Below are 14,447 nucleotides of genomic sequence, written 5' to 3' on the forward strand. Positions count from 1 at the left end.
TTAATTTGAGCTTTTTCCCTCGGTTTGCGCCCGTCGTATATATTTTTCAACATCGACTGAACTGGAAAAAATAGTCTTAACAAGTGTTGTTATTTTTCCCCTGATAAGAAATATATAAAACATAATTTATGTGTTACGCCCATCTTTTGAGACAAATACTAATTTGTATTTTGAAATCTGTTTATTACAAGTGGTGTATGTAACAATTTTGTAAAAGTCAAAGATAACATTTCATTCCTTTAATTTAGACATGTTTTATAAGGTCCTATTATAGCACATTGACTTGAGTGTTGAGTGTGCTTGCAAGCTGAACCATGAAATCATTATTAGCTACTTCTTTTGGGTGTTGTCAAGAGTTGAGCAGGGAACCAATCAAAAGTAGGAACAATGAACAAATATTGTGAAACCAGTTTTACAAGTTGGTTCCAAAATATGTTGACAGGTTTAAGGTGTGTTTGATATGTCAATTTCATTTCAAGCAATTACTTCTGTTAATTTTTAACTAGACTATTTTCATATATAATTCTATATAAAGTTTTAATTGCTTTAAAAAAAAATGTTCATATCCTTATTATATTTGTTATCATCTGGTCTCTTGTGGAGAGTTGCCTCATTGGCAATCATACCACATCTTCTTATTTTTATATTATATATATATATATTTACAATACAGATATCATTATGATCTTGATTTTGCTGAGTATTTGTTGGAAGAAATGCTTCAGACTGTGTAAAAATAAACTTAGTCGGGTCAAATCTTTGAGATGTATCTCTCACCGTGCTATTGTAAAAATGGTACAATTTGATCAAATTGAAATTGACAAATCAAACACACCTACAACATGTTTGTGACTTATAATTGACACTATTTGAAATCTAAATTGAAAACATATTTCTTAACTGGTTTAACAATGTGTATGCACTGTCCGTACTATTGATTGGTTCCCTACTCAACTATTATAATTGACTCCGCCCAATGGAAGGTGGTACCTTAACTAATAATGATTTCATGGTGCAGCTAGCAAGCAAGCTACCCAAAGAAAGTAACCTTTACCTAAACAATCAAGTCATTGTGCTGTAATCTTGCATCTTTATTGAGTTTTTTGTACATGCACGGTAATATGCTTTCACATAGCTTAAATGGACATTACAAATTATGCAAAAACGTGGATTTTTTCTATTACTTTTCCGTTTACCATGCGACAGTTTTTCATATGAAATCTCTATGTTTTTCATATGAAAATGATATCAAGATCTACCACCCATTTACCACAGATTGTGCTTTTCAGATAACAATTGTCACTTTTTTCCACTCTAAATACAATTAAAATGTCTCCTTTCAAATCGTGATCTAAATTATTTGTTAGATAATTTTTTTATCGAATAACAGTCAAGTAAGGGTACATTCAAGTAAATTCAATTATCATAACGAACATACGAAATTGATTATGTCATTACCGTCAATGAAATAAATTTTTAAACAAAACGATTGACAATGCCTCTTGATGTAAATATAGATTCTACGACTGCATAAAATGTGAAACGATATTTTTCCACTTGAGATAGTTACATTTACAATTTTAAAACGCGATGTTCACCGAGCGCTTTAAATATTTAAATCTATCTGTCCAGAGTAGAGAAATGTCGTATCTCACGAAATGTAGTGGTAGAATCTGTCTGTCTAATGATTTTTAGACAACACGTAGACGAATTGAATCCTTCTTTTCCAATAATCTTCAAAAAGATGTGTTCGTTTTATGTAGCGTCATCAGACAATGGCGCTTTTTCAGTGACGTCACAAGATGAAATTCAAAGGCAAGCACGAAATTTTGACGTCATAATTTGATTTTGACTAATCAAGAACTGAAATCAAAGGAACCACATATTGATTACATGAAAGTAATCAATAGGTCAGGAAAGGCATAAATCCGCTAAAACTTTGAGAAAAGAAATTTAAATAATTACATTAAGAAGACAATCCTTCTTTCTTATACATTCTTATACCACCTTAATATAGTTATAGGTTTATTTCACAAATTTATAATTGAATATCGGCTATGAAAACTTCTGAACATGTATCATATGGATATAGGAAGATGTGGTATGAGTGCCAATGAGACAACTCTCCATCCAAATAACAATTTATAAAAGTAAACCATTATAGGTCAAGGTACGGCCTTCAACACGGAGCATTGGCTCACACCGAACAGCAAGCTATAAAGGGCCCCAAAAATTACTAGTGTAAAACCATTCAAATGGGGAAACCAACAGTCTTATCTATATAAAAACGAGAAACGAGAAACACGTATGAACTACATAAACAGACGACTACTACTGTACATCAGATTCCTGACTTAGGACAGGTGCAAACATTTGCAGCGGGATTAAACGTTTTAATGGTACCAAACCTTCACCCTTTTCTGAAACAATTCTATAACATCACAACATAGAAAGACATACTATAAAATATCAGTTGGAAGGCTTAACTCAATCAAAAAACGTAAATTAACACACAATGAACGAATAAATTTGATCTGTGATACCTGAATGCAAATACATAGTTAATAAAATATATAAGGGATAAATAATTAAGGTCAAAAGTAAATAAACAGGTTTAAACAAAGTTAAAGTTTGATACCACTGTGAAATGTTAAACAATATTTAGAAAATCATCACTTTTGAAAAAACCTGCGTCATATTATACACAGGTAAATGAAAATAATTTTGTTGTTAAGTATACTTCTTCTTCTGTGTGTATATAATCTTCCATTTAGGAATACCAAGAAATTTCTTTAATATCAATAAAACTTATTTAACACTTGGTACATATGGGGTGAATATCAACAATAAGTGCTAGATAAAACTTCCAGTAAAATCAGTTTGTATTTATATGCAGATACAGTTTAACGATTCATAATGCTGGCATATTTCATGAAAAAATCCGTTTTCCCACCCAATTAACAAAAACTTCTCCTTAACTTAAAAAAAATGTCACAGCAAACGGAATATTTACCATTTTGAATGTACACATGAACATTATGGCTGTGCTGTAGATTTTTTATCTTTTTCCTCAGCTTTCAGTCATTGATATCGATTTGACGACTTAAATAATTCATATCTATGTCATGTAGTCCTAGTATGCCCTTTATACTCTTGAAGAAGTCAACATGATTTTCTTATCTATACGTCTGGAATCTTTATCGATCATTTAATACTGTTGTGTTCCAAAACAACAGATTTAAGAATGTTAATGGAATCACTTTAGAAAAACTCTTAAATACCAGAGCTTATGTTTCTTGTCATGATTTCTTTGATTTGTAGTTGGCTGCTTCCAATTTAAACAAGGGTTTCTTACGTAAAGTTGACGTCGTCCCTTCTAATATTTACGGGCACCATTATGATATTGTTGACGATTTTGAATATCTGCGTCACTTTTAGTCAATATGGTCTAAATATTACCACAATTGTTTCTTTTTTTCTTAGTTTTTAACATTATCGTTTGAGACGTAGCATTTAATGTGTACTTTGAATAATCGGCAAGCTAGAGTCGTATGTAGACACTTTATTACACAACCATATTCTTTATGTGCCTGTCCCATGTCAGGAGCCTGTAATTCATGGGTTACCGTTGATTTCACTCTATCGTTTTTTTTATTGTTCTGTAAATACATCAAAATGGTTTTCCCGTTTGAATTGTTTAACATTTCGAGGCCTTTTATAGGTTGATAAACGGTATGCATTTTGGTCATTGTTAAAGGCTGTACGGTGACATATAGTTGTTACATCTAAATGATGGATATTTGTCTAAATTGTTATCTTACCACATCTTCTTATTTGTATATTATTTCACTATTATTGACAGCAATAGTATGTTCGATGATTGATATATATATAACTGATTTTTCTAACTGTTTACCTATAATTACTTTTGATCTACACTACATACAATAATTCTGCAAATTACACGCCAAATATGAATAATTTAGGATTAGTAAGATGTACTTTTTTCCAAAAAAAAAATGTATAAGAAATCACAAGTAGGGTATATTTTACATGCATAATTAGTGCTCTATCGTCTGATAACAGTCAATATTTTTTGTTGCATTAATTCTCTAAAATGTTCAGTGATTTTTTAAACAACTAACATATGTCAACTACCACTAGGGGAAAATAATTGCAGATTCCTGACCTAAATCTGACTTCCGTGGCTAAATATGTCATTGATGAAACGTTGTTTAAGAATGTAATGTGTGCATGGAGAACCCAAAAAAGGTATATAAGCTACATATACGGATATTTTTGGTGCAAAATGTTGAATAAAATCATTGGGTTTACATTTAAAAGAAAAACAAGTAGTATTTTATGAGTTTTCATTACTTCATCAAAATTGACATTTTGCAAATATTGATTGAAGATGATTGGTTTTTTTTCAAAATCGGAAAATATCTCCGATATATGGCATTAATTTGTATTGTATTCAGGCAACTGAAGTCATCATCAAAACTGAAAAGTAAACTTTACAGTTTTTACAGAATAACATTTTTAAGATTAAGTAAAATATATTTAGATACCAGCTGCATCTCAAATATAAAATTTCTTCAGGGGGATAACTGAATGAGTATACAAAAAAGAAATGGTAATTTAGAGCAACAACTGTTTATTTCCTTTGAATAGTTTCTTGTAAAAAGAGTAACCCCTTCATTTTTACTATTGTGGCCTTGGTCCGGTTGTTGCCTCCTTGACGCATTCTCCGTTTCCATTCTCTCTTTTACCACTTATATGGAATGTCTCTTTTTTTTTTTATATAAAATTCTTATATAAAACCAATATCTTCTATAATATTTGTAATAAAATAAATATACGTTTAAAACAAACGATCCACCTATCTATGCTTACATCCACCTCACTTTACCTCAATGGCAATGATACCACGTATCCTTAATTTTTATATCTAAGGTATAAATTGTGGAATCAAGCAAATGAATTTGAATAATGTGAGTCTTATCGGGTATATAATGTGAGTGTTTATTGCCGAATGGATGTGCCTTTTCTCTCCCAACGTTCGCCTCTTTTTTTATAAAAAAGAGGCGAAAGATACCAAAGGGATATTCAAACTCATACGTCAAAAATAAACTGACAATGCCATAGCCAAAAAAGAACAGACCAACAGACAAACAATAGTACACAAAACACAACATAGAAACTAAAGACTGAGCAATCCGAACCCCACCAAATACTGGGTATGATCTCCGGAAGGGTAAGCAGATCCTGCTCCACATGTGGCACCCGTTATGTTCTTCATGTTAGTACAAACCCGGTGATAAGTCTAATTCGGTAGGTCACATTTGGAAAATATCAGCTATCATCTGTGAAACGGATATTCCATAACGGTCAAACAACTCGTGATGGCGTCCGTAAAATCTACGAAGGGTTGATTTCAACTTCACCACTTGGAACTCTTGGTTTAATAGTTCCTTGTGTGCCGCAACCTTCTTTCAAGGAAATCATGATAGGAAATACAAGCCCTGGAATATCGTATCAACTCGGAGATATATACTCCGTAAACACGCGCTGCTTGAATGTTGCTACATAGAAATGGAAAGTTAACAATTGGGAGCTGAAATCATCTCTTTTGTTGTAAAGCTTTGTTTTCAACCGAACCTCATTATCAATTTCTAGATGTAAATCAAGATATGAGGCAGACTTAATTGTATCAGTTGTATCCTTTATTTTAAGTTCGATGGGATAAATGCGTTCAACATAGTTACCAAATGTTGAATTATTTAGCTAGAACACATCAGCTATATAGCGGAAAGTAGAGTTTAAGGATACTGATAACTTCGTTTTATTCTTCCTGAGACGTTCCTGTATGAAATCAGCCTCATATGAATAAAGGAACAAGTCGGCAAGAAGAGGGACACAGTATGTTGATAAAACATCAAACAATATTGAAATCATAAAACTTTTTTTTCAGACCTATTAAGCTAGCTGACATTGCCAGTCAAATTGAGAACAAATCAGGAAACAGCAATATGGGATTTTCAAAAGATTTTAAGGTAAAAGTTCGAATAATTCGTTATTTAAAAAAAAACACTGGTCTCAATTCCAATTCAAGGAAAGCTAACTTAACGAAAAACTTGTCAAAAGTAGGAAAATATCGTATTGCATGAGATTAGGTGATGAATCTGCTTCTTTTTGTCTTTTTTTTTTAACTATTTAGATTCAGACGTCACTGATGAGTCTTGTGAAGATGGAACACGCGTCTGGCGTACACAGTTTTGACAAATAAAGAACGAACGAAGATTTAAAGAACAACACGCCAATACAAAATTGACACATAATTAGCAATGAATTCGGGAAACGATAACTTATAGTTGATTCCGAAAATATTCGGAAGCTTGACACTTTTTGGAAATTTATTGAAATCAATTAAAACAAATCCCGGTTTGTACAGTGCGTTTGAACTGCAAGATACTTGATTTCTTTCTTCTGATATTTTTTCTTGTAATCCTTAATAGTTTAATTGTATTTGCAATCACACGTCTAGCAAATTTAAAAATGAGAACCCATGATCATGTTTAAAAAAAAATGCCTACTGAGTTTATATGTAAAGAGATTTCACCAAATAGTTTCTTTTCAAAACGTGTACCAAATCTTTGTGAGAACGTTTCGAAAGAAGATGCTAATCGATCGTCATAAAGTTATAAAATAATTATACGCAATAAAATCAGTGCGGTATGCACTAAATCTTTTAAGGATTCGGTTCATACCAGTCTATGTTGAAAAAAAGACCTTTATACTCAAGGATGTGGCATCCTCACCTCTCTATGTAAATAAAGTCAAAGTGGTAATGTTGTTTCTAAAGATCTCGGCATCGTTAACAATGAACGTCTTCGATAAGTGTTATGTAGACGAATCGCACGTCTGGCATACACTATTTTAAGCCTGATACGTTTGATGAGTTTTTAGAGGGTTGTTTTTCAAAGTCCCGATATATCAGTTTTCCCAGCCAATCAACTGGAAGAACATCTCCAGGATTCTGACGGATTTAGTTGGCGACTATGTCATAAAAATCGATAAATCGCCTACCACACCTTATGTAAAGGGATCAAAGTCGTACGATCAGTCATTCAGATGCGCATTCAAAATCTACATTGTTCGATCAACACAGATGTGGACGCCGTTTCCTCTCTCCACTACCAATATGCTGTTGTTACAAAGCTTCTGACAGTAGTATTTCTTATGCTTACATTATTATTCATGTTATTAGGAATGTTTCATATAAGAACCCGGAAGTCAAAGTAAAAAATGGTAATCCCACATATCCCCCAACAATGCCTCATTCACGACCTTCTTTCCTGTGTTATGAAATTAAAATCAAGATCTTCAATCACAATCTTAACAATTTTGCAGTAATATCAATTTTTTTACTTTTCTACACATTATACTACTGTTCATTATACTATATTCAAGGATTGAATACATTTAACAGAGATTTGCATACATTAAATGAAAAATCGTAGATATAAATTTCTTGTTTTTGGTCACGAAATATCTTACTTTGTTAAAGAATAAAACAGTAGCTGTCATTTCATGTCAAAACTATACCTTATCCTGCTAATGCAACATACTTTTTATTGCATATGAGAGCGCACTGGTCCTGGAAATTTGGTTGTACAAAAACAGGTACTTCTGATCTGAACATCAGGGCAAATGTGCCCTCCTATAAGTATTTTATATATTGTTTTTATTATTCAAAAGAAACCTTCAACAAGGGTTCTACCGTCCTTAAGCTTTCATTTGATGCCAAAATTACCCAAATATTTTACTTATTTACAAAGTTACAGCCATGCGTAGGAACTATTTTTTTTAAATATATACTATTTTTTTTTCTATGCTCTTTCTGACCGGACCCGAATTAGTGGTTCTATACCTTAAATACAACAATGATTACAAATACATGTACCCCAACGCCCAGGATGATATCATCAAAATGCTGGACGTTTTGATCTACAAAGTATTTGTTAAGTGTGGTTGGAATTCGAACGAGTACTCATTGTGCAATCCTGCTAGCCGAATTGTTTTCATATGGAGCAGAAATCATACAAAACTTTTTGAAAGAAAAATGAAAAAAAAACTTGCAAAATTCTTTAAGTTCACTTTCAGATTGTGTCCTGTCATTCAATAAACCACATTTCAGTGAGTGTTTGCATCTGATATAGTTCAGTGCTAGAGAACCTTAATTTAACGATACTACCTAATAGAGAAAGTATGCTTCATATCCTGATCTTTTCCAAGATATTGACGTAGATGGACGTCTTCAAATTGTAATTTATGGCAAACGTGACGATTGCAACTTTCCAATTGTCACCTTCCTCTTTTTCAACAGTGACATACCTTCTTTTTCATCGTATGGCGTTTACATATCTCAAGTGATACGCTACGCTCGTGCATGTTCACACTATATGGAACGTGTAGTCCCATACAGAGTACGGTCTATATCACGAATTGGTTGACCTCGTGTGTCTCGAAACAAGAGATAGATGTCTTCGCGATCTTTAGATATCTGAATATTTGTCTAATCTATTTTTTTACCTATTGTGTCGTATCCCAATTGTGACATTTTGACTTAACGTGAACTTGCATTATGGAGGTGCCCGCATACCATGGGACGTTAACCCTGACGACGCACCCGGTCTGAATCCCTTTGACAAACATGCTATTCCCTCGTTTTATATTTTTTACCATTACTTGCCTTCATATTCGACTTAGAGATTGTTACATCAGTAAACTATCGTTGTCTTAACTGATATACATTTTTAAAGAATTGAGCAAAGATTTTTCAAATTGCGGAAAAAAGAAGATAAAATACTAACAAAACTTACAAGAAAACAATGACGTCGACCAATCACCATAAAGATAAAGAGAGAAAAAAAACATAGTATTTGGTGGCACGTGCTATGTCAAAATTCTGAAGGAAATCAGGAGCTGCTTAAGCATTAGCAATATATGTTGATAACGACATTTTATTTTATCCATTGACACATGTTCCGGTGTTAATTTTGAGCAGAGATGTGGTGATATCAAGATATCGCATTCGGTTATAACAATGCATACAATGCAAGAATAACCGAACCAAAAAGTGGATAATACAGATAATCCTTAACGTGTATCTTCCTTAAAAAACCAGAGAAGCCAATTATGTATATATCTTGAAAATAAAAACCTTAAGTCAAGATTACATCCGATTGATTGATTGGGTAGTGTTTGCTTTACGTCGCATTAACGCAAAAAGCTATAATATTAGATCTGACACGCTTTCAACAACAAAGAATTTGATGTTTTGTTTATTCTGGCCAAAGTGTTTACTGCAGATAATTATATGGATATAAAAAAATTGTTTAATTTGCAGGATTTAGGATTACTTAGCCCAAAGCATGAAATGTATGAATCTCAAATTCAAGAAAACAGACCAAAGAATCGATATACCAACATTTTGCCATGTAAGTACATTCAAATTTTGTAATTGTATTTAATGTTTGATACATTGTTCATTAAATATAGTTTATATAGAACAATTTCAGTATTATTCATCTCTATATAAGTTATAAATAGCATTTAAATACTTCGTTTTATATTTCAGTTGACCATTCTATAGTAAAACTGATAGAAATTGAAGATGAGCCAGGTTCAGATTTCATTAATGCAAATTACATTCCAGTACGTAGCAAGTATCATACTATGATTAAGGACAATGAAAATATATAAATGAGAAGATAATAAATGAAAGTGACAATTACAAATATGTGTTAAGACTATCATTTCAGACGTATACAAACATGAAACACACCAACGCACACAAACACACACACACAATAGACACCAGTGAAAGATGAAGGTGCTTGTATTTGCACCATCATTGTAAACATATCCTGTTTTACTTGTATACGAACAGATAAACCACTGTTCCTTGATTGTGATTCTGAATTTTGAGCTAACTAACCTAAACGTACACAAGTTCAGCTCGAATTATCCTTTGCTGTTCATGCTTGATAAAATATATATATATATATAATTTGCATATTTACGGCATTGAAATTTTTTGCAGGGTTATAGCTCTCCAAGAGAGTACATAGCATCCCAAGGACCACTACCAGCGACTCAAGCCGACTTCTGGAGAATGGTTTGGGAGCAAAACGTCAGCATTATTGTAATGCTTACCCAATTGATGGAAAGAGGAAGGGTACATACTTCTTCAAATATTGTTTTGATTTAAATGTCAAACAACTTTATTTATATTTTTTCATGAATCTTTATTAAACCTAAATTGTCTTTGAAATGAAAAAAAGTCATCATTTTTTTCAAAACAAAATTCACAATGCTGTACATCCAGATTCACATGATGATATGTCAAAAAATGCATCCAGCCACTACAAACAAGACAAAAATATAATGATAAGAAATATTTAAAAAAAAAACGTACCTTAATCATTGTCCATTTCAGTGTTATCTATCAATATATGATGTTTGTAATGACCATACATACTCATGGTCACATACTGACACACCTCTAGATCTAAATGATATTGATATAATTGAATATCTTATTGTGTTATACTCTATTATGAACAGCAACACTTGTCCGTTTCAAGATTAAGATATTTTAGACGGGAAATTTACGACTACAGAGATGTTTTGTTCTCTATTATTAATCTTTATGCTTTTAATTTTGACTTTCCTTTGTTCTCGTCTTACGTTTCTGTAGTGTCTTTGTAGATTTTCAATGAATCTAATTAATGTATAACTATATTGTGTTATGAATTATGTTGTTCGTCCTTTGATCATTTTCCGCTTTTCGTTTTTGTCATGACATTGTCAACTGGCGTTCGACTTAAAAACTTTAATATCTTTTTTGGTATCTTTCGTTTTTTTCATAGTAAATAATTAAGTTAGGGATTTCGTAACCATAAATTACTTCAAACGCTAAGAAAATTGTTTTATAGATACAAATATTTGGTTTAGAATATTTCGCTATTGTTGAAAAGAACCTAGCAATACCCGTTAACCTCATGTTCCACAAAAAAATTCAAAGTTTGTTGACTATATTGAACACATCTATCCCATCGAACTTGAAATCAAGGATACAACAAATACAGTAAAGTCTGCCTCGATTCTTGACATTCATGTAACAATTGACAATGAAGTTGCTTTAGAACAAAACTTCACGACAAAAAAAAAATTTTTTTAATCTTACCAATTGTCAATTTTCCATTTTTTTTATGTAGCGAGATTTCAGCAGGAAATACCTATGGATTATATATTTCCTAGTTAATACGCCATCACGAGTTGGAAAACCGTTATGGAATATTTTTTTCACAGCGTACGACGGATGTATTCCAATTGTCGAAACCACAACCCCGTCCTCTTCTTCTCTAATGTGAACTACATAATTAGAATTATAACGGGTGCCACATGTTAAGCAGGATCTGTTTATCCTTCCGGAGCACCTACAGTCACTACCTGGTTTCGGTTGGGGATTATGTTGCTCAGTCTTTATATATTTAGTTTTCTTTGTTGTGTTTTTTATACGGTTGTTGGGATTTTAATCCTTTTCGTTTTTGCATTGCCTTACATTTGAGATTGAATATCTCTTTTTGTAGTTTTTGCCTCTCCTCTTTTTTTTTTTGTTACTTATTAGTGACACTTGAATACAAGCAGGTTAAAATACCAAATAAAGGACGAAGTTTAAGAGCAGTGAGGACCAAAAAATCCTAAATGTTTCCAAATACAGCTAAGCTAATGTATTCTTTGCGCAGAAATTCTTAGTATTTCGAACAACAGTGACATCTTTCTCAGTTGTTTCCTTAAATGAAATTCAAAATAAGAATATGTTACCAAATCATTCAATAATAAAGAAAAATAATCATCATTACTACAATATTTAAGCAAATTAACGAAAAACCTTTAAACATATGGAAAATCCAACGTCGGATCAGTACATTATGGGCCGAAATGATGGAGGTATACTCAAGTATTCCATAAGCTATCAGGTTAAGGTGAACAAGTTGTATCAATTTTGATTTGCTTAACACAAGGAAAATAGATACTGATAAAGATAAAAGCAATAAAAGAAGTACAATGTAGTTGCTTAGGCGTTTGGTAGTTATCCGTGATCTAGGAGTGTCAGACATGTATTTATCTTATCAACAATAGGAAATAATCCCCATAATCTGTTTCATAGAATCTTATATTTCACAGAAAAAATGTGAATTATACTGGCCTGAAGATACCAAGGAAAAAAGATTCTTTGGGGACATTATTGTAGAAGTGGAATCAGATTCATTTCTCCCAGAGTATGCACTTCGTATCATTGTGCTTCGGATGGTATGTACTATGTTTATATAAAAACTAGGTGTATGATTGCCAATGAGACAACTTTCCACCAGATACCAAATGAGGTAGAAAATTGCATGTTTTAGATAAATAACGTGCTTTTAATTGTCCTTTCATTTCAGTTGATAGTTATGACTTTTCTGCTCTCTCCACTAAACTTTCATACAATCCAATCAAACAAAAGTTTTGCTATCAAATCAAATGGTCTTTTGACTAATCGAATTATTTGCTGCGTTTCATATAAGGCCTTCTTCTGTAATACAACATACAGGTCTGCTAGATATATTTACTGTGATGAGATGGTTGAAGCTGTAGATTTTCTTCATGCTAACTTCTACATAAAATTGTTTTGGAAATGTGATATGATTGCCGATGAGACAACTATCCACCAGAGTTAAATGACGAAGACAAAAGCAATTATAGGTCACCGCACTGCATTCAACAATGATGAAATCCCATACGTTGAACTAGTTGTCAGCTATAAAAGACACCGACATGAAAAATTTGAAACAGTTTAAACGATAAAACTATCGGTATAATTCAGAACAATGCAATTTACTTAATACAATTATGACAGACATGAACCAACGACACCCACTATAAGCCCGTGAAATAGGACAGGTATATAAAAAATATGGCGGGATTAACCAAGTTTGTGAGCGTTCAATAATCCCCCTAACCTAAGACAGTGATGTCACAGCACAACATAAGATCAAACTGTAAAAATCAGTTGCAATTGACATAACCCAAATGAACAATACGAGACACAAAAACCACTAACATAGACACAAAGCACCGATATAAAGTTACTCAGCAATTTAAATAAAAAGCATAAAAAAAAAATCAACTTATCATTATCATGGCACAAATCATCAAATTTTACATACAAATATGTACTATTATATGAATGAAAGAAACCAAGAAAGCAAGTAAAAATATGAATATATATTGTTTTAATGATCACTTTGGTATCTGTCACATACCGTAATATTGACATATCTTAACCGGATACGATTCGGACTTTATTGTTTTGTATTATGATACTCTCCTGTATAGAAGGTTAATAAATATAGTTTGTTATTGTCAACATGTCTTCGTACTTATTGAACATGGTATCAGCATGAACCATCGCCCATCATAAAGAAAATAAGCCAACTGTTTATGGAAGCAATCTTAAAAGTTGCATGAAAAATCCAGCTACCGAAATTTATCACAATCATGGATGCACTATCAGGATCACATCCCAAAATGGACTTGGAAGCTACAGACCTAGTGACCGCTTGGAAATCTTTCCAACAACATACAGAATTTTGGTTCGCGGGACCTCTATCTAAAACTGCCGAAGCACAAAAATGTAACTATCTAATGATATGGATCGGAAACAAAGGTAGGGACATTTATTCAACCTGGGATCTCTCGGAAGATGACAAAAAGAAACTTGAATTGTACTATCAGAACTTTGAAAAACACGTCCGCCCTAAATCATACAAGATCTATTAACGATACAAATTTTTAAGCCGTGTACAAAAAGACATTGACACTTTCGAAGAATACCTCACCGACCTTAAAATATTGGTAAAAGATTGTGGCTATGCAACGCCATAAGAAATGGTCCGCGATGCCATTAGTTTTGGAACTTAAGACCACAAAGTTCGTGAAAAATGCATCACCGAAGGGTCTTAACTAACGTTAGAAAAAGCTATCAATTTCGCAAGAACGTATGAACTTTCTAAAGCAAAATTAAAATCTATGGAAAGCGAATATAAAACCATCAACATGTTGAACAAACAAGGATCAAGATCAAACAATTTTACATCAGGTAAAAAGTATGGCAAGCAATACACACCACAAAGGGGACCACCTAAAAATAACAAGGGGCAATCACCCAATTTCAGAATCAATGTAAAAACTGTGGAGGTAAACATGAACGTAGAAAATGCCCTGCATTTGGGAAACAGTGCAACAAGTGCCATAAATATAACCACTTTGCGTCCGTATGTCTGTCATCAAACAAATCAACAAAGAAAATGCACACTTTAGACATATGCAGTGAA

At 32.5% G+C, this 14,447-nt stretch overlaps 1 protein-coding gene across 1 annotated transcript in view; it reads left to right on the top strand.

The window, feature by feature from the left end:
* The window catches only part of LOC127725945 (receptor-type tyrosine-protein phosphatase beta-like), a 172,126-nt gene that overhangs the window by 132,621 nt on the left and 25,058 nt on the right, over positions 1 to 14,447 (top strand). Inside the window, exons 7-10 of the mRNA XM_052233249.1 lie at positions 9,375 to 9,503; positions 9,644 to 9,720; positions 10,109 to 10,243; positions 12,259 to 12,384. Coding sequence (XP_052089209.1) covers positions 9,375 to 9,503; positions 9,644 to 9,720; positions 10,109 to 10,243; positions 12,259 to 12,384 — 467 coding nt within the window. The remainder of the gene's footprint in view (positions 1 to 9,374; positions 9,504 to 9,643; positions 9,721 to 10,108; positions 10,244 to 12,258; positions 12,385 to 14,447) is intronic.

This window comes from Mytilus californianus, unplaced genomic scaffold (assembly GCF_021869535.1).
Source record: "Mytilus californianus isolate M0D057914Y unplaced genomic scaffold, xbMytCali1.0.p SCAF_15, whole genome shotgun sequence".
In the NCBI taxonomy this organism is placed as follows: Eukaryota; Metazoa; Mollusca; class Bivalvia; order Mytilida; family Mytilidae; genus Mytilus; species Mytilus californianus.